The 25840-nt window shown below is 38.8% G+C and overlaps 1 protein-coding gene across 1 annotated transcript; it reads left to right on the top strand.

Moving 5' to 3' along the window:
* The first annotated feature begins 313 nt into the window (after positions 1-313).
* LOC125695154 (cytosolic phospholipase A2 epsilon-like) lies at positions 314-25804 on the top strand. The gene is made up of 20 exons (XM_048949285.1): positions 314-343; positions 935-1007; positions 12838-12974; positions 13326-13457; positions 14197-14237; positions 14849-14891; positions 15630-15690; positions 16118-16281; positions 16545-16637; positions 17670-17707; positions 18156-18291; positions 19540-19676; positions 20169-20391; positions 20955-21069; positions 21584-21721; positions 23453-23560; positions 23706-23900; positions 24381-24547; positions 25194-25380; positions 25596-25804. The coding sequence occupies exons 1-20, from the start codon at positions 314-316 to the stop codon at positions 25802-25804; spliced, it is 2427 nt and encodes an 808-aa protein (XP_048805242.1).
* The last annotated feature ends 36 nt before the right edge of the window (positions 25805-25840 follow it).

The following is a 25840-nucleotide window of genomic DNA, read 5'->3' as shown; positions in this document are numbered from 1 at the left end:
TTCTCTATTTGTGCATTGTTAGGTGGCCAAGTCATGGGTATCCATTCTTGTGCTGTGTGCACTCTTTGGACTCTTACCTTGATTTGCTATTAGCTCTAAGTGTGTAAAGCCTTCCCTCAATGCACACCCATGATGTTCAGATATCAGTCTCCACAAATTCCCTCCCCTTCTCTGTCCATACTTTCCCTTTCACTAGAGAAGGTGGGGCATGGATAATCCTCTCAAGTTTGCAGAGGTACTTCATGAGTCACTGCCAACTGTTGTCTCTAATACTGATGTGACACCCATAGCTCACTTGTATGCAGCTGGGAGCATGATGGGATCATATTGGAGTGCTCACGAGGTAAGAAATTCAGACTGTAATCCATTAAAAGCTGAAGTTGGCCAGGAATGGGTTTGAGATTGGGATACCTGTGCCTTGGAGAGGTCTTGGGAGATGACAGTCCAAATTCATGCATGTTTTTACTTATGTTAGACAACTTGATGGGTTTCCTGACATTGGTAGCTCTGTGGAGGCATTTTTGGTAGTGAAGAGAATTTAAGATGCATTGGGTGATCCATGTAGAGGCTAGGAAGCAGTCTGAGATACCAGGAATTTGCGAGGGATGTGATAAAGTGCTCAGAGCCCTTCAGCTTGGGACTCTTATGGCTTAACAAATAAACCAAATGAGTCTAACTCAACTAGCTACAGAAACATTGGGCAGAGAATGGTCCCCTAATCATCCTCTCTTCTCTTTTCCCTGTCCTCAACCACTGAAACAGCCTCATGAGAAGGGGCAAAACTATACTCTCCTTGTTGATGAAGGGCAGGAGAATTATTCTTCCAATTTTGCGGCATGATTTTAAAAATTGCAACAAATATTTATGTGAGGGCATGCTTTTTGAAGCACAAATGTTTCATTAATTCTGCAATTGTTTTGTCACTGTCCTGCAGTGTGAAGAATGCCCATGCAGCTCCCTCTCTGTAAAAATCATAAGGATGAGAAATCTGAGAAAGGCAGATCTGTGTGAGTATCACAGTGTTTCCTTGCACTTCTCAGTAGCTCAGTTCTGAAAGCAGTGAGTATAACTGAGCACTGTAGCTTGTGTCTGTTTATGAAGTGTCACCATGGTTCCAGATACTGCTGTATATTTGAATTTGGACTAATCTTACAATACAGTCTGTTATAAACAATACCCTTCAGTTTACAGAAGTGTTGCTATTAATGGAAATATCAAAGGTCTGCTGAGGTACAATGTGAAGTGTCTTAACAGCTGAAAAGCTTCAGAACCAGTTTTGCTGAACAAATACAGCTGTTAATTATCAGTTACGTTCTGTGATGTGCTGTGATGAAGGCTGCACCTCTAATTCTAGATGAAAATGCCAACACTGACAATGAGTGGCTGCTAGAGGCTATGTGGTAACACTGGAGCTTTACTACCATCTCTCTGTCTTACCAGACAGCAGAAAAACATTCAGGCACTTTCACATTTTTGTGTTTGATTAAAAAAAAAAGGAGCATTATGAGCATTATATACTGTATGAGTTTGTTCTCAGACAACTCTTTCTAACTCTTTCTGTGACGTGTTTACTGAAATGCATTTGAAATATCAGACTTTCAAGGCAAAAACAACATGACTGAAATGTTTCTGGGAGCTTGGTGGAATGGGTGAGAGTGGAAGTGAAGACAGAAAATCTCAGAGGCTACTGAGGTAGAAGAAAACAAGCTGCAGGACAGCTCAAATATCTGTCTTGGGGAGAAGGAACAAGCCAGGAACGCAATAGGAGGGAGGTGGTTAGGAATCTTTATGTGTTAAATAAACACAAGCGAACTCAGCAAGAGTATTTGCTATTTGCCTCCATGGAGGCTTTCAGAAAATTACTGGATTGACCCTAAGGTTTTGCTTACTTTTTTTTAGAGGCTAGTATTTGCTGTCAACATGTCAATAAGTGAGAAATTAGTCACTATTAAGAAGAAAGCTGATATAAAGTAATTTTTTAAACATAATAATAGATTTATATCATAATTCAATAAAACTGATAATAGTATCTCTAACTAAAATTACAAATAATTTTGGGTTTAGAATTAGTCTTTGCTCTGGGATTATTTTGGATAATACTTTTTGTGGAAATGCATTTATCATTTAATTCATGAATTTACTCACATGTTTGTAAGCAGTTGAAACATTTAGTTTAAAATACATTTTAGGAAAAGTAGAATCCAACAGTTGTATTTCCCACACAAAGTTACTTGTTTCAATAGCTATTTTTGTATAATTTAAGCTTATTAAGAGAGAAAGAGATGCTGACAAAGTTGAAAGATGGCAAAGAAATAATTCAAGCTGCAAGAAGCCATCAGTGCATTGATACAGTCAGGATCTGATTAGGTCAGGCTGCATTTTTTCGAAGACCACAGGTCAAAGATGTATACTTTGCTTCCTTTTGTCTGTGGCACTCTGCAGCTAAAGGAGAGACAGCATCCTCCTTTGTGCAGAGGGATTGCTACACACAACCCACTGCATTCATTCCTCCTTAGATCTTGCACATATTGTATAACACGGGACTTGTTTTTCACATTACAGAATATCTGTGGCAATCTGCTATGATCACGATCTCCTGAACCTTTGTGTCAGATAAATGGTCCTATTTGTATGCAGTGAGAGCGTAATAACACAGATTAGGCTACTAATGTAGGCTACTAATGCGTGTTGAAATGAGATACGAGTACGGCTTACTCATGAATCAGAATGATTTGCTCCTACGTTAACTAGAACACAGCATTCCCAAGATGCTGTTGCAATTTCTGCACATTTGAATTTGACTACAGATTTTCTATCAAAGTTGTAAAAATGGTGCTACCAGAGCTGTCATCTGGCTTGAGAATCTTCTCAGAAGTGGACAACAGATTCTCTTGGACAGGGCAAACACCAAGACGTTCTTTTCCCTGCCTCGCTCACCCAAGAGATCTGTGACTTATGTGGTCTGTAGCTCAGAGATCTAGGTCTTGGAGGCCAACAGAGGGTTTCACTTTGGTAAGTTACAGCTCACTTTGCATTGGATGGGAGCCCAGATTCCTTTCTGTCAAAGGAAAACACAAAAACCACTTTCAGGGTGTTATCAACTTTAGTGAGGTCTGTGTGTTTATACTGCTGATTAAATAGTCATAGCCTTTTTTTTTTCTTTTTTTTTTTTTTTTTTTTTCTACTTTGCCTTACATAGCAGAAATACATGCTGGAGAAAATCTGATCTTTTCTGGCTGACCTGAAAAAGCCATTTCTATGCATTATTTAGGGCTCCCTCTCACACAAAGACAATTGTGAAGAGCCTGTGCTCTTCACATTCCTGTATTCCCACTGAAGGGCATAAGGCACAACAGTTGCACTGGATTGCACCAAAAGTGTTTCCTGCCAAGTACAAGAGAGACCAAAGACAGGTGCTATGATCTCATTGCTATCCTTGTAGTGGCAAAATCAGTTTTATTTTCAGTACTGACCTTGCTCTTCCATTCAGTGGCTTCCCATGATCTTGTCTTGCTCTTCCTGTCAGTTGGCATGATGGAGTTTAGCTTTCAAAAGGCTCCTACCAAGTGTAGGAAGAAATCAGTTGTTGCAGAAGTCTTGTTTGTCAAGGGCTGGTCCACCATCCAAGATCTTCGTAGGAGGGCTCATTCTTCATTCCCAAGTCCTCCCACCCATTTCTTCACAGACCTCTTTGAAGCTACCTTTATGCAGAATGCTGCATTTCCACCACGTGAGAGTTTCCTTCTGGAGAGATTTACCTACTGGCCAAGTACAAGTGCATTTCAATCACATGCTAATTGTAGACAAGAATTAGACCCACACTGTGTAAATTTCCCAGTGCAGATTTCATTTTCAGTGTGGATGTTTCATACACAGAAGTGAAAGAATGCAAAGTAAACAGCCTGGCTATCAGCACAAACCTTGACTGCTGAGCTGCTGCCGCATGTGAGGCCTTTACATTGTGCCTGCAGTTAAATGCTGGCCATAGCCTTTCTGCAGGCAGTGAATTTTGAACATTCACTCTGATAGCACCCATGCTGCTCTTAAAGTTGCTGCTGCTGCTGCTGTGCGTCTGTCCACAACCACTTAGCTTCCCCTCCCCAAAGCCTGCAGTGCAAACAGCTTACGGGTTGCTTGCCCCAACTTGCTGTGTGCTGTACTGCCTGGCTTGCGGGAGCGCAACTTGAACTTGCAGCCCCCGTGCTTACACACCTGGGCACTGTCTGCTTCTCACAGCTGGCAGATCTTGTTTACTGTGGACTTTTCTGTACAGTTCACTGCTGTTTGGGGAGGGAAAATATGCATTTTTGACACTGCAAACTCTCTCTCATAGAAGAGAAACCTGTTTAAGAGCTGCAAGTAAAATGTCACGTAATCTCTGCTACATGCACATATTTTTAAAACATTATTTCAATTAGGAGTAAGAAAATGTCTTTAACATTAGTTTGCCTTGCATTGTATTTAGCAAACTTTAGGGTTCCAAAAAATGTGTACTGCAATGGCCCAGAACTACAATTTTTAATCTTTCAGAAATGATAACATAATTCTCAATTAGCATTTCATTAGATAAAGCCTTATATTCGTCTTTTTATATGGTTCATAAAATTATACAATCATTAAGATTGGAAAAGACCACTAAAACCATCTAGTCCAAGCATCAACCCATCCCCATCATGCTCACTAAGCATGTCCCTTAATGCCATAACTACCCATTTCTTGAACACCTCTAAGGAATGGTGACTATACTGCTTTCTTGTGCAGTTATGGTGCTAAATCTGAGTCTTGATGTGTGATTTCATAACATACTCCTAATACTGCACTGGTCATTAATTTTAAAATTTGGAAGTCAGTTTCACTAATTTTTTTTTATGATTAAGTCCTGGGCAATACCACCGTAATAAGAAATTTTCACCTGCATTCTAAAGGAAACTGGTAGGGAAGATATGATTGAAGACATGATCAACGAACTGCATATGTTGCTTCTTGCCCTTTCCACTGCTCACAATATGGAAGACAGGGAAGACAGCAGAAGCTATGGTGTGAAGTGGGCAGACAGGCAGCAAAGGTGAGCTAACCAGCACTAAAACTCAGGTTGAGATTGCTTTCCTGTTAAAATGAATGTGGTCACCTAGGATGACATAGTCCTCAGAAGAGCATTTTTGTCTTTGCAAGGCATATGATAAAAGTTCCTCATGATACTGGCTGTTCAGGCAGGCTGCATTTGCACTGGGAGAAATCATCATGGTAGGTGAAGAGAAATGCTTGGTAATAGGAATCTGAACAAAGAAAGAGAAATAGTTATGTAGATCCTACAAAGGTTGCACCAAGGCCTGTGAACAGTGATTTCTTAGTTGGTTAAGAAACTGAAACAAACAAATACGAGAGCAATTGCTGATCACCATGAACTCCTCCCTGTGACATCATACCTGAAGGTGGGACTTTCTTACTGTAATTGTAAGCTGTTTAGATCAAGATCAAAGTCTAACTGAATGACTACTAAGGCATCTGGCAAAATGGAACCCTGGTTCTGAATGATGTTTATCATGTTGATATCATGAATGATGTTTATCATAGCAAACTAATAACCACAGTTAATAATATGAACGACAAATGAATGAGTGATCTCAATACTGTGTCCTTTGGAGTTGCAGCTGTTCATTAGTCCTTTCCCTTCTATTCAGTTTTCTCTTGGTTTTCATTCACTCATGTTATCCATCTCTGCTCTCAGTCTTCCTCAGCTCATTGCTACCATCTACATATATACTAAAATCCAGTTTCCCTCATTCTGTATTTTCTAGTCTAAGAGACTATTTCTCCGTCTTTCCCTTTCCTGTTTCTCAACCCCTTAGTAAATTGTTGGTGATACACCAAGGAGTGTATCATGTGCAGTATATTGCTTGTTGCTTTGTATACAATTGTATAGTATTCTGTATTCATAGTATTCATAAGTAGTACAGAGATAAAAAAAAAAAACCTGTGCTGTGACTTGACAACATCATAAGCCGCCACTAAAAGACACAATGCTGTGTACAACCAAGGAGCTCAATAAAATGTTATTTGCTTAAGAATCTTCATCAGGGCACCTCCATGCAGGTGAGAAGTACCTGCTGCTAGGGATTAACAAATTGGACACAGGCAGGCATGCATCTTGCTGTTGCTGTGCTGACTTCTGTGTACTTCCTGTGTGCAAGAACACAAAGCTGTTTTGGTGGTGAAAGATATTGTACAGAATGTTTCGTTGTGATTTGCTGTAAATTCATGGTGTAACCTTGGAGAAGATGTTTTTATGCAGAGCTTTAGTTCCTTGTGAGAATATGAGAATGGCATGAAGCTGCAACAGGGAAGGTTCAAACTGGGTATCAGGAAAAAGTTCTTCACCAAAAAGACGGTCGGGTAATGGAACAGCCTCTGCTGAGCTCTCAGAGTTCAAGAAGCATTTGGACAAAGCTCTCAGACATATGGTCTGATTTTTGGGTGGGTCTGAGTGGAGCCAGGAGTTGGACTCAATGATTATTATGGGTCCCTTCCAATTTGGGATATTCTATGATTCTATGACTCATCTCTAAAGGAAGGACTGCAGAAAAACATTAGGTGCCTCACATGGGAATTAGGAGGATGAACTGGTAACTGCCTAAAGGACTGGTGAAAAACATTTACTACCTGTGATAGCTGTGTTAGGCTTGTTCCTGTCTCAAAGGCAAAAGCTGAGCTACCATGCTCTTACCAGCACAGATGGTATTGCAGCTTTTATGCTTTACTGAACATGAATGATCTTATAAAAGCCTTTTGTGATGGTGCTATTTGCACATAATAGACTTCACTACCCTCACATTTAGAGGAGATCTAGTTAATAAGTGGTTGAAACGTGTTTTTAACTTTTAAAATATTTTTTTTATTGTCAAAACCTGTTTTAAAACAGTTCTGAAAAAGTCCCAGTCGATGAAAATGCATGAGTGGAAAGCTTGGGTGGAGAAGAGAGGGATGAGTAGGTGACAATGGCAGCAATGCAGAACCACCTGTGTTTTGAGAAAACAGAGGTCCATGCAGAGATTCACGGCCCTTCATTTCTTCTCTGTCTTGCAGAGCTAGTAGGCTGTGGCAGACTGTTCAGGACATGGCTTTGTAGCTTGAGCTTGGAGACCTGATGGACATTTGTGCAGAGCTGAAATGCTTTTCATGGAATGTTGTGCTAATAAGTAATACAAATGCAAAAACCTATCTTGAATTTTCTTCAGTTCCTTTCAAATGTATTCGGGCAGCTTCAGTGATTGTTAGCAGATAATTGCATATGTCCTCAGGTTTCTGAACTGGCATTCTATATTTACAAATATCCTTGGGCTGTCTGTATAATACCTTCCTATGACTTATGAAACTAAGCTGAGCATTTTTTTTGTCTATGCTTACAGTGTTGCACATCTTAGAATTTGTTGCTTCTTGGCATTTTTTATCACCCTTGATAAGGATCATATTTTTATTTTATATCCTGCTTTATGTTATATTCTATACATTGATGTATTGAATTTAAGACTGAGGATTACCATGTCTGACACTGCATGCTAATGACAATGGAACGTCAGAATGTCTGTGCTAATTGTTATGTGATACATTCAAAGATGTTCATGAAGAACATGAAGATTGATACAGATTATACTTACTTCAAGATTTTTGAGGTAGTTCCCTGAGAGAGAATGTGATACAACTGATTGTCTTCGGTATTTTAATGTGAAAAATATATTTTTTTTCATTAACTCTTGCACACCCTTGAAGAATCTGCAAAATCTTTTCTAAAATCTGTCTTATTCTGGTTTCGTTAGAACAACATTATTTGCAGACCATCCAGCTGTGCAGTAAGCAGTGTGACTGATATTGTTATCAACGATTCCTTCCTTCCTGCACTCACTGAGCGGAGAACATTTGGTTTTGTGCACGCGTACTCCTTCAGAGTCATTTAGATGAGATGAAGTGTGGTGCTGAGGTGAGCCTTATGCTGAAGGAGCAACATGATAAGGCTTGTGGTATGTGTTAGTCCCTGTCCAAGTTGATTCTCACAACTCAGAGCAGTGCCAGGGAAAGCCTTGCCCACAGGCAAGGTACACAGAGCTTGAGGACCTTTATCAGTGATGGTCTCCAGAGAGAAGCTTCAGGACACGTTTTTACTGAGTTGTAGTCATTGATTAGCTTGTAGATAAGAACCACTATCCTGGATGTGATTTACTGTTATGTACGAGACCAATGTAAAGAAGAGAGGCTAGATTTAACATTGCTATGATAGTTTGCATTGATGAAAAGATATGTGTGTGTTATGAGGCTGTGGCTTCTCTCTTGGGTATTTTGTCTTGTTGTATTCTTTGCAGAAACTATAGGTAGCACTGCAGTAGTAGCCAGTGAAGGTTGAAAGAAAGCATCAATGTCAAATTTTAGTGCTGGTACTTTATCATTTTCTACTATCTTAAACTGGCAATCTTTTGGAATGTCTACCTAGCAAAGTATTCATCTGGGCCTATTCATCCAGTACCAATGTTTACTATCTTTCAAGAATTTCCTTCTGGATCAAGAATGAAAACTAGAGGGGTCTCAAGTGTAATTTTTTTTTTTTTTAAATCATATCATATTTATTCTTAATGTTCTCATTCATTATTTTCACAGGAAAATTGCTATAGGCTCCTGGATTACTTGAGAGTCCCAGAGGATTTCAGTCAGAAGTGTGAGCTCATTTGATTTCATTGTGAACATAGGTTTAGTTGTAGTCTTGCAATAAAAGACAGACTGGAAGCTGTGTGTCTATATCCAGTTCACTTTGATGTGAAAGAAGCTGACGGTGACATTTTTTGTAGAAGAGACATATAAAATGTGAAGATGACTGACAGAAGCAAAGCATGTGTTTGCAACACATGTAACTTGTAGTATTTATGGCAAGATGAACCAATGCTGTGATGTAAACTTTTAGTCCAGACTGAATTAACAAATTAAACTGTAATCTCTGTGTTTATACCCTGTAGATCCAAAATTCAGTTCATAAAATGGTGACTGAGACTTACAAGCTGAAAGTTTCAGGTACACTAATACCCATTTATATTGCTGTGTAAAACACACCCTTGCTTCCAGTGAGTTGTCCCAGTGTGTTATAGAGTTTTTCTCACCAAATTAACTCATCAGCATTAACGTCTCTACCTTCATACTAGCTGCTGTGAGCCATCATGTGAGGGAGTGAGTTTACTTATTGCACCCTACTTTTTTATTTTATTATGATGATACGATATTATGATGTTTCTTCAGGAGCAACTCTTCCATCCCCATCTTAAAAAAAAAGAAATCTATATCTTTTTATTTTTACTTACGTGTATTGAATCTACAGTCAACTGTGGATTTTCAGTGCTACTTCCTTTAAGTGTGACTGTGGGATATTTTTAACATTGCTCATCATATTTGCAAATGTTTTCCGCTTCTGGTTTGCACCAAACCCAGACAAAGGAAAACACCTCATGTCAACCAACTGTATTTACCATTTAGGTAATGTGATTTATCTCTGTTGTTCCAGAGGAGCTGGAGTGGAATAAATAAGTTTCAGCACAGCTGTTTGTGGGAATCTCTGCACTGTATGGTTTTACATTTGTATTGTTTCCTTTTGACAATTGTAAAACCATGTTGAGCTCATACACAGATATTCTAGCTATGGATCTAGCTCATGGTACGTAGATGCTGTGTGTAAGAAAAAAGCAGACACTTTCCCAAGGAACTTACAGTCTTACTCTGTGCATGTTAAAGAAGGAGGTTTGCAATCACTTTGGAGATAATGAGGCCTGTCACCACCCATATACTATATTAGAATGTGTGACTTGGGCTGGTGTACAGTACAAGGATTTCTCTGTTGCTTCCTCCTGTGACAGGTCAAGGCTGGGAGAGAGACCAGTTAGTTTCTAAGATGATTGACGTGCCATGATTATTCTGTTTATTGCCTTCCAGCGTAAACACAGGTATCACATGGCAGCAAGTCCAGATTCCATTTGGTATGTTTGTAGCTTCACCTGGAAGGGTCCTCTTCTCCTGAAGCAAGATCAAATTTACTTTATCTGTCACTGGTACATATCTAGGAAGGGGTACCCTCTGAAATGAGTTAAATTATAAAAACCTCTCTCACTAGAGCTAACTGTTTTAGAGCTGGAGCAGTTTTCCTAACATTTGTCTTTATTTCCATCCTGCCATACTGAGACTCTAATCATTGTCCTCTTTATAATAATCATTTGGACATTCCAGCTCTGGATGTTACCATATTCTTTGCTGGTCTTTGCTGTTGAGTTAGCAAACTCAGATCTTTCAGTTCTTTCTCGTGCTATGCTGGGCTGTTTAAACCAATCCTCTTCAACCTGGACATATTTAAATTCAGTAGTTGGTGACAGTTAAAGTCTTTTTTGGTTGAAGGTGGAAGAAAGTGGGAAAGAGCTGGAGCATGGAAGACACTGAGCATCCATTTGTTCCTGTGCATGAGTAGGAACGTATGCTAAGAGATCTTAGTCTCCTGTACTTAAAGGTAGCATTGTGTATTTGGGATCTGGTCCAAGAACTCTGTAAATCTGTGTTGTGTGTGTGTAAGTTATCAGATAAATCTTGCAACAATGTAGTTTTGTGGCATAATTTGTTTTTCTTCATGCAATGATCTGTCTGTTTCAGATTCAAATGCCTTTATCTGCATTTTTGTCTTGGGCTATGTTGAGACTCGGTGATTACTGACTGGGCTGGTATGAGTATGGATGATCAAGCTGTGGGAGTGTTTTTCTCTTATTAATAATACAGTCTTGCTAAAGCCTGGATTAACTTCTCAAGTTTGCTATAGTTCAGCTGTATTCAAAGAGAATGAAGGAAGAAAGTGCCTACCACAGCTCTTTAGAAGTGGCCTCTTTGATACTCTGAAAATATCAAATGTCCATCTTCTCAGAGGATTCTTAGCCAGACCATAAGTGAATGAATTCTCAGAAATGCACATACCTATGTATTTGACACTGCCAGAGGATGTACCTATGCAAAATCAGTATTCTCATTTTCACTTACCAAAACTCAATGGAAGAATTATTGAAAATAGTAGGGGGAGGTAAATAAACTCTTTTGTGACCTTCTTAATCAATAAATTGTTATATAAAGGTACATCATGCATATTCTGTATTGAAATTTATAGTAACAAATCTAAATTTTCCTAATACTAATTACCAGTATAAAGGTCTCCACTTGGAATGTTCAAGTCACCCTTTCCTGCTATGGACAGCAAGGGGGAAGATGTTTAATATTCAGATTTTATCGGAAGACTTGAAAGAAATCCTACATAACATGATTCCATAAACTGCTTTAAGCAATACCCATTAATTGCCACATAAATAACACAATTATAAAGAACGTGTGGGGTGAGAAATGAGGGACTGATTGAGAAGGTAAAACAATTGCTGATAAGATACTCTTTTTTTGTGGGTTGGTAATACTATTAGTGGTAGTTATTTTTTGTTTTGTATGTTGCCTTTAATTGTGGAATATCAAAACAGGTTACAAGTGAGGAAATGATCATTATCACTGTTTTATTGATGTGACACAGATAGAAAAGATATATTTAAATGTAGGCAATTGCCCACAATTACCTAGCAGCCTGGAGCAGAGCTGGGACTGGAGCCAAAACATCATGAGCCCTTTTCCAGCAGCTTACCCACTTGGTCATCATGCTGCTTCCCTGCATGTATCCTACAGTCCCAAATTGCCTCTTAGTACATCACATCTAAGCTGTTACTGTAATCACACATTTGTTCTAAGGGCTGGAGACATTAGAAACAACTGTGGTTGTTCAGCAGACGAAAAATAAAGTGTTGTGTAGAAGTGAATGCAGAGCAATGTATAAAACTACAGAATAGCAGATTTTCTCCAAATGGGAAGGCTAGAAAGGGTGAAAAACAGTGCAGAGAGAGTGATTCTTGCCATATTTTTCACTATATTTTCAGGATCTCATCTTATTAAGGTTCATGAGATACCATGAGATAATCAGCTCTTTCCCTCACTTAGTAAGAGATGCACAACACTACTCCTTGGAAAACGATAACAAAACAAACAAAACAACAACACCAAAAAATCATCTTAGAAGTATCAGTGAGAATCGTAACAAAGAAACAATTTAAATACATCAGATTAACACACAGATGGAAAGTTGGCTGCACAGACCTACAAGTTTCCAGCTTGCCTCTCAACTGAAAGCTGCAGCAATCCCCAAGACTCAGTTGGTCAATGCAATGCAACGCTGTGCTCCCCTGCTGCAAGGTTATTTACCTCCATCTGGGGAGGAGACAGTTCCTGGGAGCCCACCTCAGTGCAACCTGCATGTATTATGAAGTTTTAATGCTGTATTTTATCTAATTTGACAACCTTGTGTCCAAACTATGTTTAAGGTAATGCTACACTAAGAAATTAGAAGTTTCTTCACAGTGGGCGAAGACTGCTCCTTATCTAAAGTGCTTGAAGAGTTAACTAGTTAAGTACCTTTAAAAAAGGTTCTCAAAATGCAAATCTTCACCACAACAGATCTCTTGATTTCCCACAGACTGAGGATGTATCAATAATATGTTTTGATATGTAAAATCATTCTTCCTCCCCCCCACCAGTTCCCTTTACTTCAGTAGCTTCAGTTTCAGCCTGCTAGACAGGATAAAAAGTAGTTAGTGCTGTTGAGTAAAAACCTGCAAGAAAAGTATTAAAACAATATCTCCTTTTAGCAGTTTACTGTCTATAGAGTGCTATAAGCTTATGCTCTAAGATCTTTTTTTTTTTTTTTTTTAGTTTGTTAGTTAAAATGTATCTTTTTATATACAGTTAGTCAAGCTGATTGCTATGTAAGCCTGTCCTTGCCCACTGCTTCCTCTGATACTGTCCGGACCAGAACCATCAAGAACTGCAAAGATCCAGTGTGGAATGAAATATTTTGCTTCAGGATCCAAAGCCAAGTAAAAGTAAGATGCAAAGTGGATTTGTTTTTTCTATTGGGGGCAAAGATCTTATTGTGTGATCTGTTTGAAGGGTGCCATAAAAAATATTTGCAAGAGATTTGAGGGATACGGGTAAGTGAATGTAACAACAACATGCAGCAGCAAAATTCAATTTTATTTTGTGATGTGTAGAAAATAGTTGAGATTTCACAACTATTCACATAATGTCTGATCCTTTTCCCTTTTCTTTTCCTTTTTCCTTTTTCCTTTTTCTTTCCCTCCCCTCCCGTCCCCTCCCCTCCTCTTCTCTCCAACCTCATAGTAGCCCAAAGGCTCCAAACAGAAATGGTCTTAACCCTCCATCTCTATTCACAGAATATTCTTGAGATGAAAGTCTATGATGAAAATACAATCACTAAAGATGACCTCCTCTTCACTGTCCTCTTTGATGTTGCTAAAATACAGCTTGGAGAAACTGTTCGCTTGACTTTTCAGCTAAATCCAGAGGTGAGGAATAAAACAGTCTTGCCCACAGGAAGGAAACGTATTTTTTGCTATTACCTCCCTACATGACTTATTGTAGAGCAATTGTAGACAGGAGAGTTTCTATCATATTCATTTGTCCTTCTTTTATCCTGTATGTCCAAACCTTGTTCAGTACAGTAAAAAGTGCTCCTTACTTTGAACATTTTTGCTAGCTACTCAATCCTTCTGGCAGCAGAGTTCCTTTTTTTTTCTTTCTTTTTTTTTTTTTTTTCATGTGTCTAGAATCTGTTTCTTAAGTAGATTTTGTTGAGGATAGCAGACTCCATTGCTATTGAGCAAAGTTTCTGTCAGAATTTCTTTTCCTGAGACAAGCACTTGAGAGTTTGGCATGTGCTGACACAGTTACTGAAGTGCTCAGTTAAAAGCTGATAGCTTGCATTTTTAAATATAACACAAATATCCATGCTGAGATGGTAAAGATGATAGATAGCCAACTATTGTAACTGAGGATTCCCTAAGTAGCCATTTTACTCTGCCTCATCTTTGAATGGACAAGCACAGCCTAAAGACTGATTTAATAAAAGATGGAGAATACTTTCCAAAATCACCCTTACTCAACTGCTTTTATTCATTTGAGCATGCCCTAAAACAAGAGTGAATTTGGGTTTTAAGAGCCATGTAAGGAGCCAGAATACTCATTAACAAGAATAGTTGGTGACAAAATTAATTCAAATGCTTAGAGTAAGTTAATCTTTTACAGACACAGGAGATGCTGGAAGTTGAGTTTGCATCAGAGAGCATGTGAGTAAAGCCTAAATGGAACCAACAAAATGTAAAACAGATGCTAGAGTTTAGTACAACATAGTTCAAAGCAGCATCACAGTCACAGCTGATGTTTATCAAATTATCTGCATACTGGCAAAAACATTCTCTTCCTTATCTACCAAAAGTCATCCTGGATACTACTCTATCCCAGTACTTCCTGGAAGTGGGATAAAGATGATAAGAATGCAGTGACTGTATTCAATATTTCTTAGTATTCATTACTATTACATGTTGCCTACAGAAGCTGTGGATGCCCTGTCCCTAGAGGTGTTCAAGGCCAGGCTGGACAGGGACAACCTGATGTAGAGCCTGATTTAGTCATTGGTAACTCTACCCACGGTAGGGGGCTAGAACTAGATGACCTTTAAGGTCCTTCCAACTCAAGCCATTCTGTGATTCTATGATTATCATAAAAAAAATGAAGAAGTCCAATTTTAGATGTCTTTTGAAAGCAACAACAAAATTAAAAACCAGGGATTTGTTACAGACTGTGTTAGATAAGACAGCCTTTAAGGAAAGTGTTATTCCCACAGTTCATTTAAAGAGGTATTTAAATCATGTTCTGATTTTGTTTTTTGTTCTTTCAGCCCAGTTCCTCCTGAAAAGCTTATCAGTAATGGTGTCTTGGTGGTAATTTCAAAACTATTTATCTGTGTTCATTATCTTTCGGGTGTTGGGAATGATAAATATGGGAAGGTATGGGAAGGTACCGAAAAGTAATTGCAGTCAGAGCTGAAGGAAAGGGAGATGCGGGATGGTGGGAGGAGGAGCATCAGAAACTGGCAGCCATCTGCCTGCATGGCTCTTGGGGTGAGGATGTATTAAGAAAGGGCAAACATAGTCACTGAGGATACCTACAGGCCAGTCCTCCATCACCAGCTGATGGCAAGCTTCTTGGCAGAGCATAAAGTGCTCCTTCATTTGCTTGCCGCCTTTGTGTCATTCCCCCTGGGAACTGCTCCTGGGATTCCCAGAGCCATCCCTATCCTGGATGAAGTGGAATTGGCCTTCCTGTCTGCCCCTAACTCACTGCTTGGAGGGAGGTAGCACTTGACTGTACAGCTTCATACAGGTAGGACTGCAAGGACAGCTCTGTGATTTGGCTGCTCATCAGTCCATCTTCAGGAGGCCTTGGCATACTCCCACTCCTTTCATTATGTCCCCTTCTTTCCTATCCCATGGACAGACACACTGCTACAGCCATTTTTCTTTCAGCTGGCACATCATGAGAGTGCTCATATCTGCCAAACACACAGTGGACAGGTGTCCAGACCCCAGGAACCCAGATGGCCAGAGTTAAATAGCAAAGTGACTCATATGTGGCATAGTTTGGATATTTAATTCTCTCTTTATTCATCCCTGTGACAGTCTCGTGAAGCTTGCTGCTTGGAAGTCCTTGTGGAAAATAGACAGAAGAAAGTAGCTTCAGGTTAGACTTTAAGCTTTTAACACAGAAAAAAATGTGCTACAAGAAAGGAAATGTGGTGACTAGATCTTAAACCCTGCGAAGTAAAAACAACTTAGATAATTAAGACCTTCTTCTATTTTGTCACTTTTTTTATCCAGTAATTTCCCTCCTTTTTTCTTACCAATAGAGCACAGATATTAGATGGTTACAAATAGGAGTTGTACAGATCCAACAATTAGTGTCTGCCAAATAGCAAACCTGGAGTTTGAAATTAAAGCATGACCTTTATTAATAATGTAAAGTAGAAGTAAATATATTCTTCTATCTCAATTATTTCAGTTTAGCCCAATTTTCCCATATGTCTGAGTTTCTTAAACAGCTATTTTTTTTTTCTTCCCCCCCCCCCGTGATATTTCCTGTTTGGAATATGCCTGTTTGTTTGTTTTAGAAAAAGACTTCCTGTTCACAGTGAATGGATCCTATGAACAGAACCAAACCCTGTCACTGGGCTCTTCCCTGCAACCCCCAAGGCCTCTCATCTTCCATTATCTCAAACATGGTGTGGCAGAGCTGCACATGGCTCTGGCAGAAAAGAAGCCACACTTCTGCTTGGTACGTGATCTTCTACTTGAGTAAGCACAGCAAATTCATAGTTTTCCATATTTCACTGGGACATATGGAAAAAAATATCATTATTATTATTATTTTAATTGGAAGTCAACTTCCATGATCATCTGCTCTGGAAGAGCACTGAGACACCTAGATAACAACTTGGAAACTTCTGGGAATCAATCCTATTTTTTAAAAAAATTGATGACAGTACTTTTTATGGTGTATACATTAAATATTTTTCTACTTTTAAATCTATTTTTTAGTATACCTCAGGTGAAGAGAAAAAAAACTCCGTTGCATCCCTCACTGTTCCTCTGGATTCACTTCCCTTCAAGGAGAAAGTAGCAGTGGCAAAGGTGATTGACAATAACTCTATAGAATAAAACTGAAGCTGTGGTCCCAGGATTGACAAGTGTGAGTTAACCAGATTACCATGAGGTAGAAGTTTAGATATCTAACTGCTAATCCTTATTTTCTGCAGTCCACTGAGCATTAGAAAACTATGCAAAATAATAAAAGTCAATGCAAGGGTGTGGGAAGGGGAGAAGGGAGGAAGCGGGTAGTGTGCCCTTAAGGATCTCAGTTTATTGCAGTTGTTTTATGCAAAAAACTTTATTAAATAACACAGGCCAGTATAAGCTCTCACATAACGTAACAGACAATTCTCATATTTTGTGGCTTGTTTATAGATATAAACAGTCTGCGATTCTGGCAATACAATCTTTATGTCTGGGTTTTTTATCCTATTTTTGTGTTGAAGTTTGCTACTCTCTGAAGTTTTAAGTAGGCTTTTTTATGGGATGGGAATTCATGATGCTAGTGTTGGCACGAAGACCCTGTATTACAGAGCTGCAAACTCAGCAGCTTCTGAGCAAGGAAGGGTTTTACACCTTGCTTGAAATTACTATCCAATAAAAATACAGTGTGTCTGGAAGAGATTTATTTTGTTCTTAAGATGGTGAACAGGTGTGATAAATTTATATTCCTATACAGTTACTGACCTGCACATTTTCATCTGAGCTGAGCACAAACAAAAATCGCAGCCAAAAGTTTGAGAGAAGGGTTTCTGTGATCAGTTGGACTAATGCAAGCTAGAGTGTATGCAAACAATGAAGCAAGGCAAAGCACAGTGACAGAGCTGGTGCTGGTCTTTGCTGTATACACTGATGTATATATCTAAAATGGCTGAAGCTTCAGTATAAATAATGTTAGTGGACTTGGGGAAGTTCTAGAAATTGTATGGTTTTCTTACTGTTACAGCCTTGTGTGTCCAACACTGCTCTTATAAAAAGTGAAGGGCTTCAAATATAACTGTAAGTAAGGGACATAAGAGCATCTCCAATACTTATGATGTGTTGTGGTTTTCTTTGTTTTGTGTTGTTTTCCAGAATGAAACAGTCAATTTACATGTAAAGTCAATGGACTGGTAAGAAATTCTGTCTTTACGTTTTGTGGTTTTGTGATGAAGATCTTTTCTGGCTGAAAAAAATTTACTGAACTACAAGTTTAGAAAAACGTATTTGTGCCTCATTTTCCTTGGTTGAAAAGGATTCAAAATAGCTGAATTTACAAAACTTGGAGTAATTCAGGCAATAGATTTTAAATGTTTCAATGTTTGTGGTACCTGTAAATGGATACAATATTTATGTTAGACGCTTCTAGAAAATCAGTGTAGAAAAAAATATTCTTTCCTCTAAGGCTTTACAACCTTTTCACTTATCTTTTCTGATGCCTTTGTAGGATCACAGTAGCAGCTTTTAAAATCCTGATTATGGAATTTACAACTTGTAAGCATAGGTCCAGACCTTATTTGTAAGTGATCACATACTCGAGCTTCTTACTTTCCTTTTAACCATGGACTCTGTCTTTTTGAGGTCAAGAAACCTTGATGTTCGCTTGGAGTTTGATCTATGCATGGAGGAGAAAATTTTCCTACAGAAACGGAGGAAGTTGGTGGCTTCTGCCCTGAAAAAAGCACTTAACTTAGAACAGGACCTACAAGACCATGAGGTATGGGAAGCAACATTGGGCCTGGACCTTGTTGGTGTGACAGGAATGAGTCAAATCCACAGCCGGTTATTGGTTGTTCCTTAACTAGCACTAATGTGGAATTTACATCCCCCATGTGAAGTGCCCCATGTAAAGCATCAAGAAATGTTTAGATGAAACAATGTGAGAGCATGGGTAGTATCAAATCCAAGAGTTAGAGTTTGAACTTGTTCATGTGCATGCTGTCATTGAAATGTTTTACATTTTAGGGAGGGAATGTGGTCTGAGATCAGACACTACAGAATTGAAGTTTTCATTTTGGGAGCTTTTTTACTTTTTTACTTTTTTACACAAAGTGGTTTTCACTTTGCCCAGGACATCTGGGCCAAAGGCGTGTTAAATATTATATGACAAAATGGTCATATAATGAGCTGTAAAGGATGTCCCTGCTCACCGATCACACCAGTATATTATTTCTCATTAGCACGTTATTTTCAGTGGGAAAAACAAAAACAAGCAGACAAACAACAAGAAAGTGGCTTGTTTCCTTCATTATATCGAAATCAGAATGCTTTGCTTTAACCTGAAATGCTTGGTTTGCATCAGGTGAAAGAAGCACAGCTAAGTATTTTCTTGATACAATTGCCTGGAAATGTGTATAGGAAATGTCATTTAGCCACTACACTCCCAGTGGGTTTTAGTTGGAGGAATTTATCTTCCTGTAATGTAATTTAGGTTTCTATTTAGCTGGGCTTTGTGCTTCATCTCTGCAATTATATACTCTAGATACTTTATGGGAAATGTAATCCAGTCTTTACTTTTTACTTACTAGAGAGGATGAGCATTTCTGGTTCTCAGAATAGAGCTCTCAAGAGATGATGTTCCATGAAGGGAAATGCAACCCAATATTGAAAATATCGAAATTAAAAAGTTATGAGCTGTTTCAGTAAGCCAGCATATTACAGTATAGAACACTGTTCTCTGTAGATGAAAAATATCTGAACTAGCAAATTGTCTTTTTTTGTTGTTGTTTTTAGTTTTTAGGGTTTTCTTTTTTTTTTTTTTTTTTTTTTTTTTTTTTTTTTTTTTTTTTTTTTAATTTCTGTGCGAAGTACCAGCATTTCATCTTTTCCTCCTCTGTTTGGGGAAATGATGAAATGTAAGAATTCTTCCAAGACAGAAATGTGTAGTTCATGTAGCTGAAATATAATGTGCTAATATGAACTATGATGTTGTTGCTTACTAAATGCTGTGTTCATGCTTAAAAAGGTTCCAGTTGTAGCAGTCATGACAACAGGAGGTGGCACTCGGGCACTGACATCTTTGTTAGGCAACCTGCTAGGTCTTCAAAAGCTGGGTCTCTTAGATGCTATTTCTTACATCACTGGGTCATCTGGCTCAACATGGTAAGGAAATGCTGAACAAAGATGTTGTTTTTCAGCTCTGTAAACTGCTGTATGAGATTCATTCTCTTTGTTGTGGTAAAGGAAGATGCATGTTTTTAGCCTCAGGCTTTTTTACTTTTGTATTAGGAAAACACTGTAAACCATTTCTGCTGTTTTTATGATGTTGGATTTTTCAGTTTCTACTCCTAAATCAGCTTTATCTTGATTTTCATCTTCTTGACATTTAACAGTTAACTTGAATGGCATAGCATCTTAATTTAGTTAATTAAAGTACAATAAACAATTTAGTTATATGTGGTAGAATTTCCTGGGACCTGAATAAAAATCTAGATCAAAGAATGTCTGAGCCTCAGACATGTTTTCATGTTTTTAATGAACCTCAACTACTTTGTTTGTTTGTTTGTTTGTTTGTTTTTGTGGTCCTTAAATCCAAGTCTAGGAGGTGGAAATATTTATGAGCATATGATAATGTGCTTTCTTTGTTTTCCGCAGGACGTTGGCACATCTGTACCAGAGTCCTGACTGGTCACACAAGGATATCTCTGGACCAATCCGTGAAGTCCGCAGACATATGACCAAGAGCAAGCTCAGCTGCTTTTCTCCAGAGAGCTTAAAGTACTATGACCAAGAGCTAAAGCTGCGGAAGCAAGAAGGATACCAGATCTCTAGCATTGATTTCTGGGGACTCCTGCTGGAAAGAGCATTAAGTGATGGGGTAGCATGTCCTTAACAAGTCTTGAATACCACTGTACAGAAATAGAAGCTCCAGGGACAGACACTAGCCTGAGAGCCTGCCAGTGTTATCAGAGAGATGGTTTCTGTTGATTAACAAAGGGATTTTGACCTCACATCTCTCTCAACATATAGTTACCATTCTGAGGGATATTCACTAGAGCAAGAAACCTGTATCTCACTATACCTATATGAGTATCTGAACATCCGGTTCCAGCATCCTGATTTTGGTTTCTTTTGCTCTGTTTATCCCTGTGAGAACTTGCATAATCCATGCAAAATGAATGCATTTCTCAGAGGAATGAAAACCCTCTGTACCACAAAATTCCCATAGCTTATCTGTAATCAAATAAGTCTTTGTGGGTGTGTAAATGCTTAGGTAGTTCTTCAGTTAAAAAAAAAATAATGTTTTGGCACGAGATGAGTAGAAAGAATAAGAAACGTAGCTGGAAATAAGTATTATTTTTCTGTAATTTTCCAAGCTCATGCACAATGTGAAGAAGGTCCCCTGGTTTTGCTCTTTCTCTTTTTCTGGTCAATACACAGAAAAACAATCACAAACTGTCTGATGAGAGACGGGCATTAACTCAAGGTCAGAATCCTCTTCCAATCTACATGATCCTCAACATCAAAGATGACTACAGCCTTCCAGAGTTTAAAGGTGATGGCAAAACTAAACTGTATCTGGATTCGGTTGTATCTCTGTTACCAATTACAGTGTATCTTGCAACCCCTTGCATTGACAAATCATAGCCTTTATAAACAGTTCTTTATCTTTTCCATTTTCAGACTTTATGTCTAGTGTCTGGGGGAAATCCAGCTTCTATGGGACAGGAGAAATGTGGGGACAGTATTTAGGGCAGCTAAAGTACTCCCAAATCACAGCCTTAGATCTATGTATGGGTTAATTTAGGCTGAACTTCTTTTGGTATAAACTTCATTTATGTTCTATCTTGAGAGGCTCATTGGAGAGTTCCGTAGGAACAAGTCTGGGGAAAATTGTTTGAGAGAGTGGCTGAAACTATCTTAATGATGTCATTACCCTGATGAATGCCAGTCCGTGATGACCATGCTCATAGGGTTTGTCCTGACGTTGCTTCCCTGTCATTTCAGGGTATTTCCTGCTAGGAGATGTGGATGGAATGAATTAAAATGTCTGTTTTGTTTCTCTGCAGAATGGGTTGAGTTCACACCTTATGAGGTTGGGTTTTTAAAATATGGCGCCTTCATTCGTGCAGAAGATTTTGGCAGCAAGTTCTTCATGGGTCGCTTGATGAAGAAGCTTCCTGAGTCTCGAATCTGCTTCATGAAAGGTGATGTGCTTCCTTGATAGACTTTGGATAGCATAAAAATATGCTTAATATGCACAATTCCTAAATATTCCGTCGGTGCCCTGCAAAATGCAGGGCTGAAATGTACAGTTCTTGTGTGATCAATTCAATGTGTTTTGCTATCCTTGTTTCAGTAGAGTGGTCTCAGTAATGCAGGAAGGACAGCTTTGCTATTTTTATGTAACTCTTCTTGTTTTATTTTTTTCTAACACTAGAATTCTTTATGACACTACTTTCTATTCTGGTTCACTCTTCTGCTTCTTCTGCAGAAGAGTCCTTCGCATGTAAATAAGTATGACACACGACAGCTCACCAAGAATGCCAATAAGAAATATGACTGAAAAACCCACATTAAAAGCAATATCTTTGGTATTCTTTATCTGAAGTGCAGAGAAATCGTGCACCTCAAGGTGTTATGCAAAAAGCCCAGAGTCATATTGCTACTATATTTAGAAAATACCTGGGCACGAGGAAGACTGCGTTTAGCTTCACAGACTCTAATTCTCAGAGCTTTAATGATTATATTTGAGCTTATAGTGATGTCATGAGTAAAGAGAAGAGGCAGCTGGGGGACAAGACTCATGTTATCACAGGAGGCAAGAGTATGTATAGGTCTAAAAAGGGGAGGACAAATTCATGAAAGGTAGTTTCACTGGTGACTCTGTAACACTATAGCCACCAGCTACTGGAAGTACCAAATTTAGACCCATGAGATGCTGGAGACTGGAGAAGAGACCCCACTGCACTTTTGATTTCTTTGTATTCTTCTGCAAAGTACTTTGTGCTAACGATCAGAGAAAAGAGATGGATTATGGAGTTACATGGGACTACAAAGCATCTTCTGAGAACATTTTATCTCATTGCATTTTTGCAATGTCTGTGGTGTGGTCATACCCAACGTGTCCAGGTAGCAAGCACACCTAGCACATCCAGTCTAGGCTGAGCTCTGTGTTCCTGTCCTCAGAGCCTGAAATGGGCTGGTGATCCCGAAGTCATAGGTGCATCTTTAGAAAGGGCTGAGTGGAGGTTTAAAGCTATGTTGCCACCTAGTGGTGTACTATGCAAGTGCCCTCCTGAGGTACCATTAAAACATACTGATAGTGAAACACAGCAGCTAAAGGATAAAAAGAAATGTAATTTACAAGGAGAAGTAATGTCTTAAGTGAGAGGACAGAATTGGAAGAACTATGGGAATGAGGAGACAGAGATGACTCTCACTCAAAGTAACTTGTGGAAAGGAGAAACAAGAGATTTTGAAGATGTCTTGTTTTAGGGGACATAAATACTCTGTACACCATCTCAAATTGTGCTGTAACCACTTGGATCTTGGCTGTTCAGGAGCAATCCCTAAATCTTTAATTATTAATACAGTTGTTTATGACATTCTTTATAGACCAAACCCTTGCTTTAGGTGAATTGGTATGGTTTTACTCTCTCATAGAACAGGAATATGCAGGATAGAAAATGGTGTCTTGCAATGTGTACTGGTAATTGCTGTGTGTGACAATGAATTATGGTAGCTGAAGGCCTGGTACAATGTTTAAAACCATTTAGGTTCCTCTTGAGGACAAACTGTGTGTTGCTGTGAAAGAACTTACTAACGTTTTTTATGAGAAAACACTTCGCATGTGCTAAAAGCCTCTGGAAAGATCAAAGGGGTATTTTCCATTTAAATGTTTCTAAGCAGCTTCCCTGTTCTCTATCATTCCACAGGCCTGTGGAGCAATGTCTTTTCATACAACCTTTTGGATGCTTGTCATTCATCAGATCCTTCAGAAAGGTGCTCACTGAGGTGCACTCAACCCGCAGCTGTTGATGTTGGTTGGTTATATTTCTGTTTCTACTGTATCTGTTACTTTACTAATCTTTAAATGAATATAACATCTGGATGCATATAGTAGAAAGTCTTTAAGTATTATGAAATCACTATCAAAACAATGACTTGCTTATCTGCTCTACCCATCAGAAGGAGATGAGCCTTCTCCACCAGTCAGGAACCATGAGTTGGAGACTTACATAGTCACTCCTGAATGTGGCATCATGGGCATTGTTCGGGAAGTCCTGACTGAGCGAGTAATGGTCTCAAAGTTCTTCAACTTCCTAAAAGGGTTCCAGATGCACAATGAATACCTTCAGAGCAAAAGCTTTTGTGTATGGAAAGGTAAGCATCCCCAAATACTTTCTTGTTCATTTGTTTTTTTTTCTGGTTAGATGATTGGTATTGTCAATAGTGAACAGAAGGTCAAAGATGAATAGGCATTATTCTTCACTTTGGAAACAAAAATTTCAAGATAAATAGCCAAATTTCAAAAATGAATTTGCAAAACCACTCTAATTGTGGCACAGCTCTTTTTTTATTGAAATTAAAATGTTAACAGATATTCCAAGAAATACACTGGTTCCTAAGAAGGACAACTGCTGCTCATCAGGAATGGAAAAAGGCCAATGTGAAAAGTGAAGGATCTCTGTCTTCTTTCTGTGGACAGATTCTTTTCTGAGTCAGGATGGAACTTGTAATGCAGCAGGATCTTGGAAAATGAAAGTAATGAGAAGGGGCTTTTTTTGTCCTCTTTTATTAGCTAAATAACAAATATATTACTTCTTCATTGAATCACTCATCATAAGAAATATTTCCTTTTAGATACCGTGCTAGAGAATTTCCCCAACCAGCTGACAGAAACAGCAGAGTTCCTGTGCCTTGCAGACACAGCAGGATACATTGATATCAGCTACCCACCACTCATGAGGCCGGAGAGGAAAGTGGATGTTGTCCTACACTTAAACTATTCTTCCGGATCACAGACATCGGTGTGATAACCACTTTGTTCACTTGTGTAATTATGACTGTCTTTTCTTCTTTTTAAGCTCCCCAGAAGTCAGAATAATTAATGCAGAAAAAAACTAAATGTGGGAGAAAAGGATTCTTGGCATTCAGTTCCTGTTTTCTAGATATCTGGATCTTGCTTTAATATTGGTTTGACATGACAAATCCCTTAGGGAGAACTTCAGAAGTAGTATCAGTTTAATAAATCTTTTCTTTTAATCAAGTTCATCATAGGTAAGCATTATCTTATATACCTATATGCTCCTGGGACCTTGACATGGCTGCTTGTGTCTTCTGTGTGGAGAGTTTCTTCACTAAGGAGTATGTTTCATAAGTGGCTGTGTAACCCCTGCACACAGCTATGAACATCTTATTTATCTTGCAGATAAAAGGCTGAGGAGGAGGAGGTAGGGCAATCATCAGGAGTGCTAGTTGATGTCTTGGTCTTGAAATGTTGTTCTGTTGATAACCAGTACATAATTCCTCATGAAAGAGACAAAGACCAAAAGAAACACTGAGAGTGATTGCTGTTCCCTGATCTCTGTGAAGTGCCTTTGGTGAATGTGTTATGTGTTATGAAAAGTTGAGGGGAAGGTAGAGTTTCTGACCTTTTCTCCTGTCTGAATGTAGCCTTTGGAAGAAGCGTCAAAGTACTTCTCAAAACAGGGAATTCCATTTCCAAAAATCCACCTGAGTGAAGAGGAGAAGAAAAATCTAAAGGAGTGCTACGTCTTTGAAGATGCAGAGACACCAGAGGCACCAACAGTGGTGTTTTTCCCTCTGGTGAATGACACATTTAGAAAATACAAAGAGCCAGGTAAGCTATGGGATGGAATTGATCCTCCCACCACCTGTGCAGCCTTTATTTGTATCGGAATGGGAGGCAAGGGCTGGCACGGACCCCTTCCTCCCCTGATGTGGTTCCTATGGAAAGGACTGTGGGTGTTAAGTTAGAGAGGAACAATGTTCCTCTGTAGAGGAGGATGTAAGACCATACCTATGCCCCATCAATGACTTTTCTTGATTTGGCAGGTGTGGAGCGCAGCTCTGTTGAGATGGCACAGGGCAATGTGGATGTTTCTGGCATTTTTTCCCCATACTGCATAAACAGCTTTACCTACACAGAGGAGCAGTTTGACAATCTCATAAAACTGACCAGCTACAACATTCAGAACAACAAGCATATGATTCTTCAGGCTTTGAATTCAGCAATAGAGCGGAAACGACAACAGAAAAAATAAATGCTGTATTAAGTTTCAGAAAGATGTCTGTATCAC

This window comes from Lagopus muta, chromosome 6 (assembly GCF_023343835.1).
Source record: "Lagopus muta isolate bLagMut1 chromosome 6, bLagMut1 primary, whole genome shotgun sequence".
Taxonomy (NCBI): Eukaryota; Metazoa; Chordata; class Aves; order Galliformes; family Phasianidae; genus Lagopus; species Lagopus muta.
The sequence above is the reverse complement of the archived record's forward strand: the minus strand, read 5'-3'. Positions and strand labels throughout refer to the sequence as shown.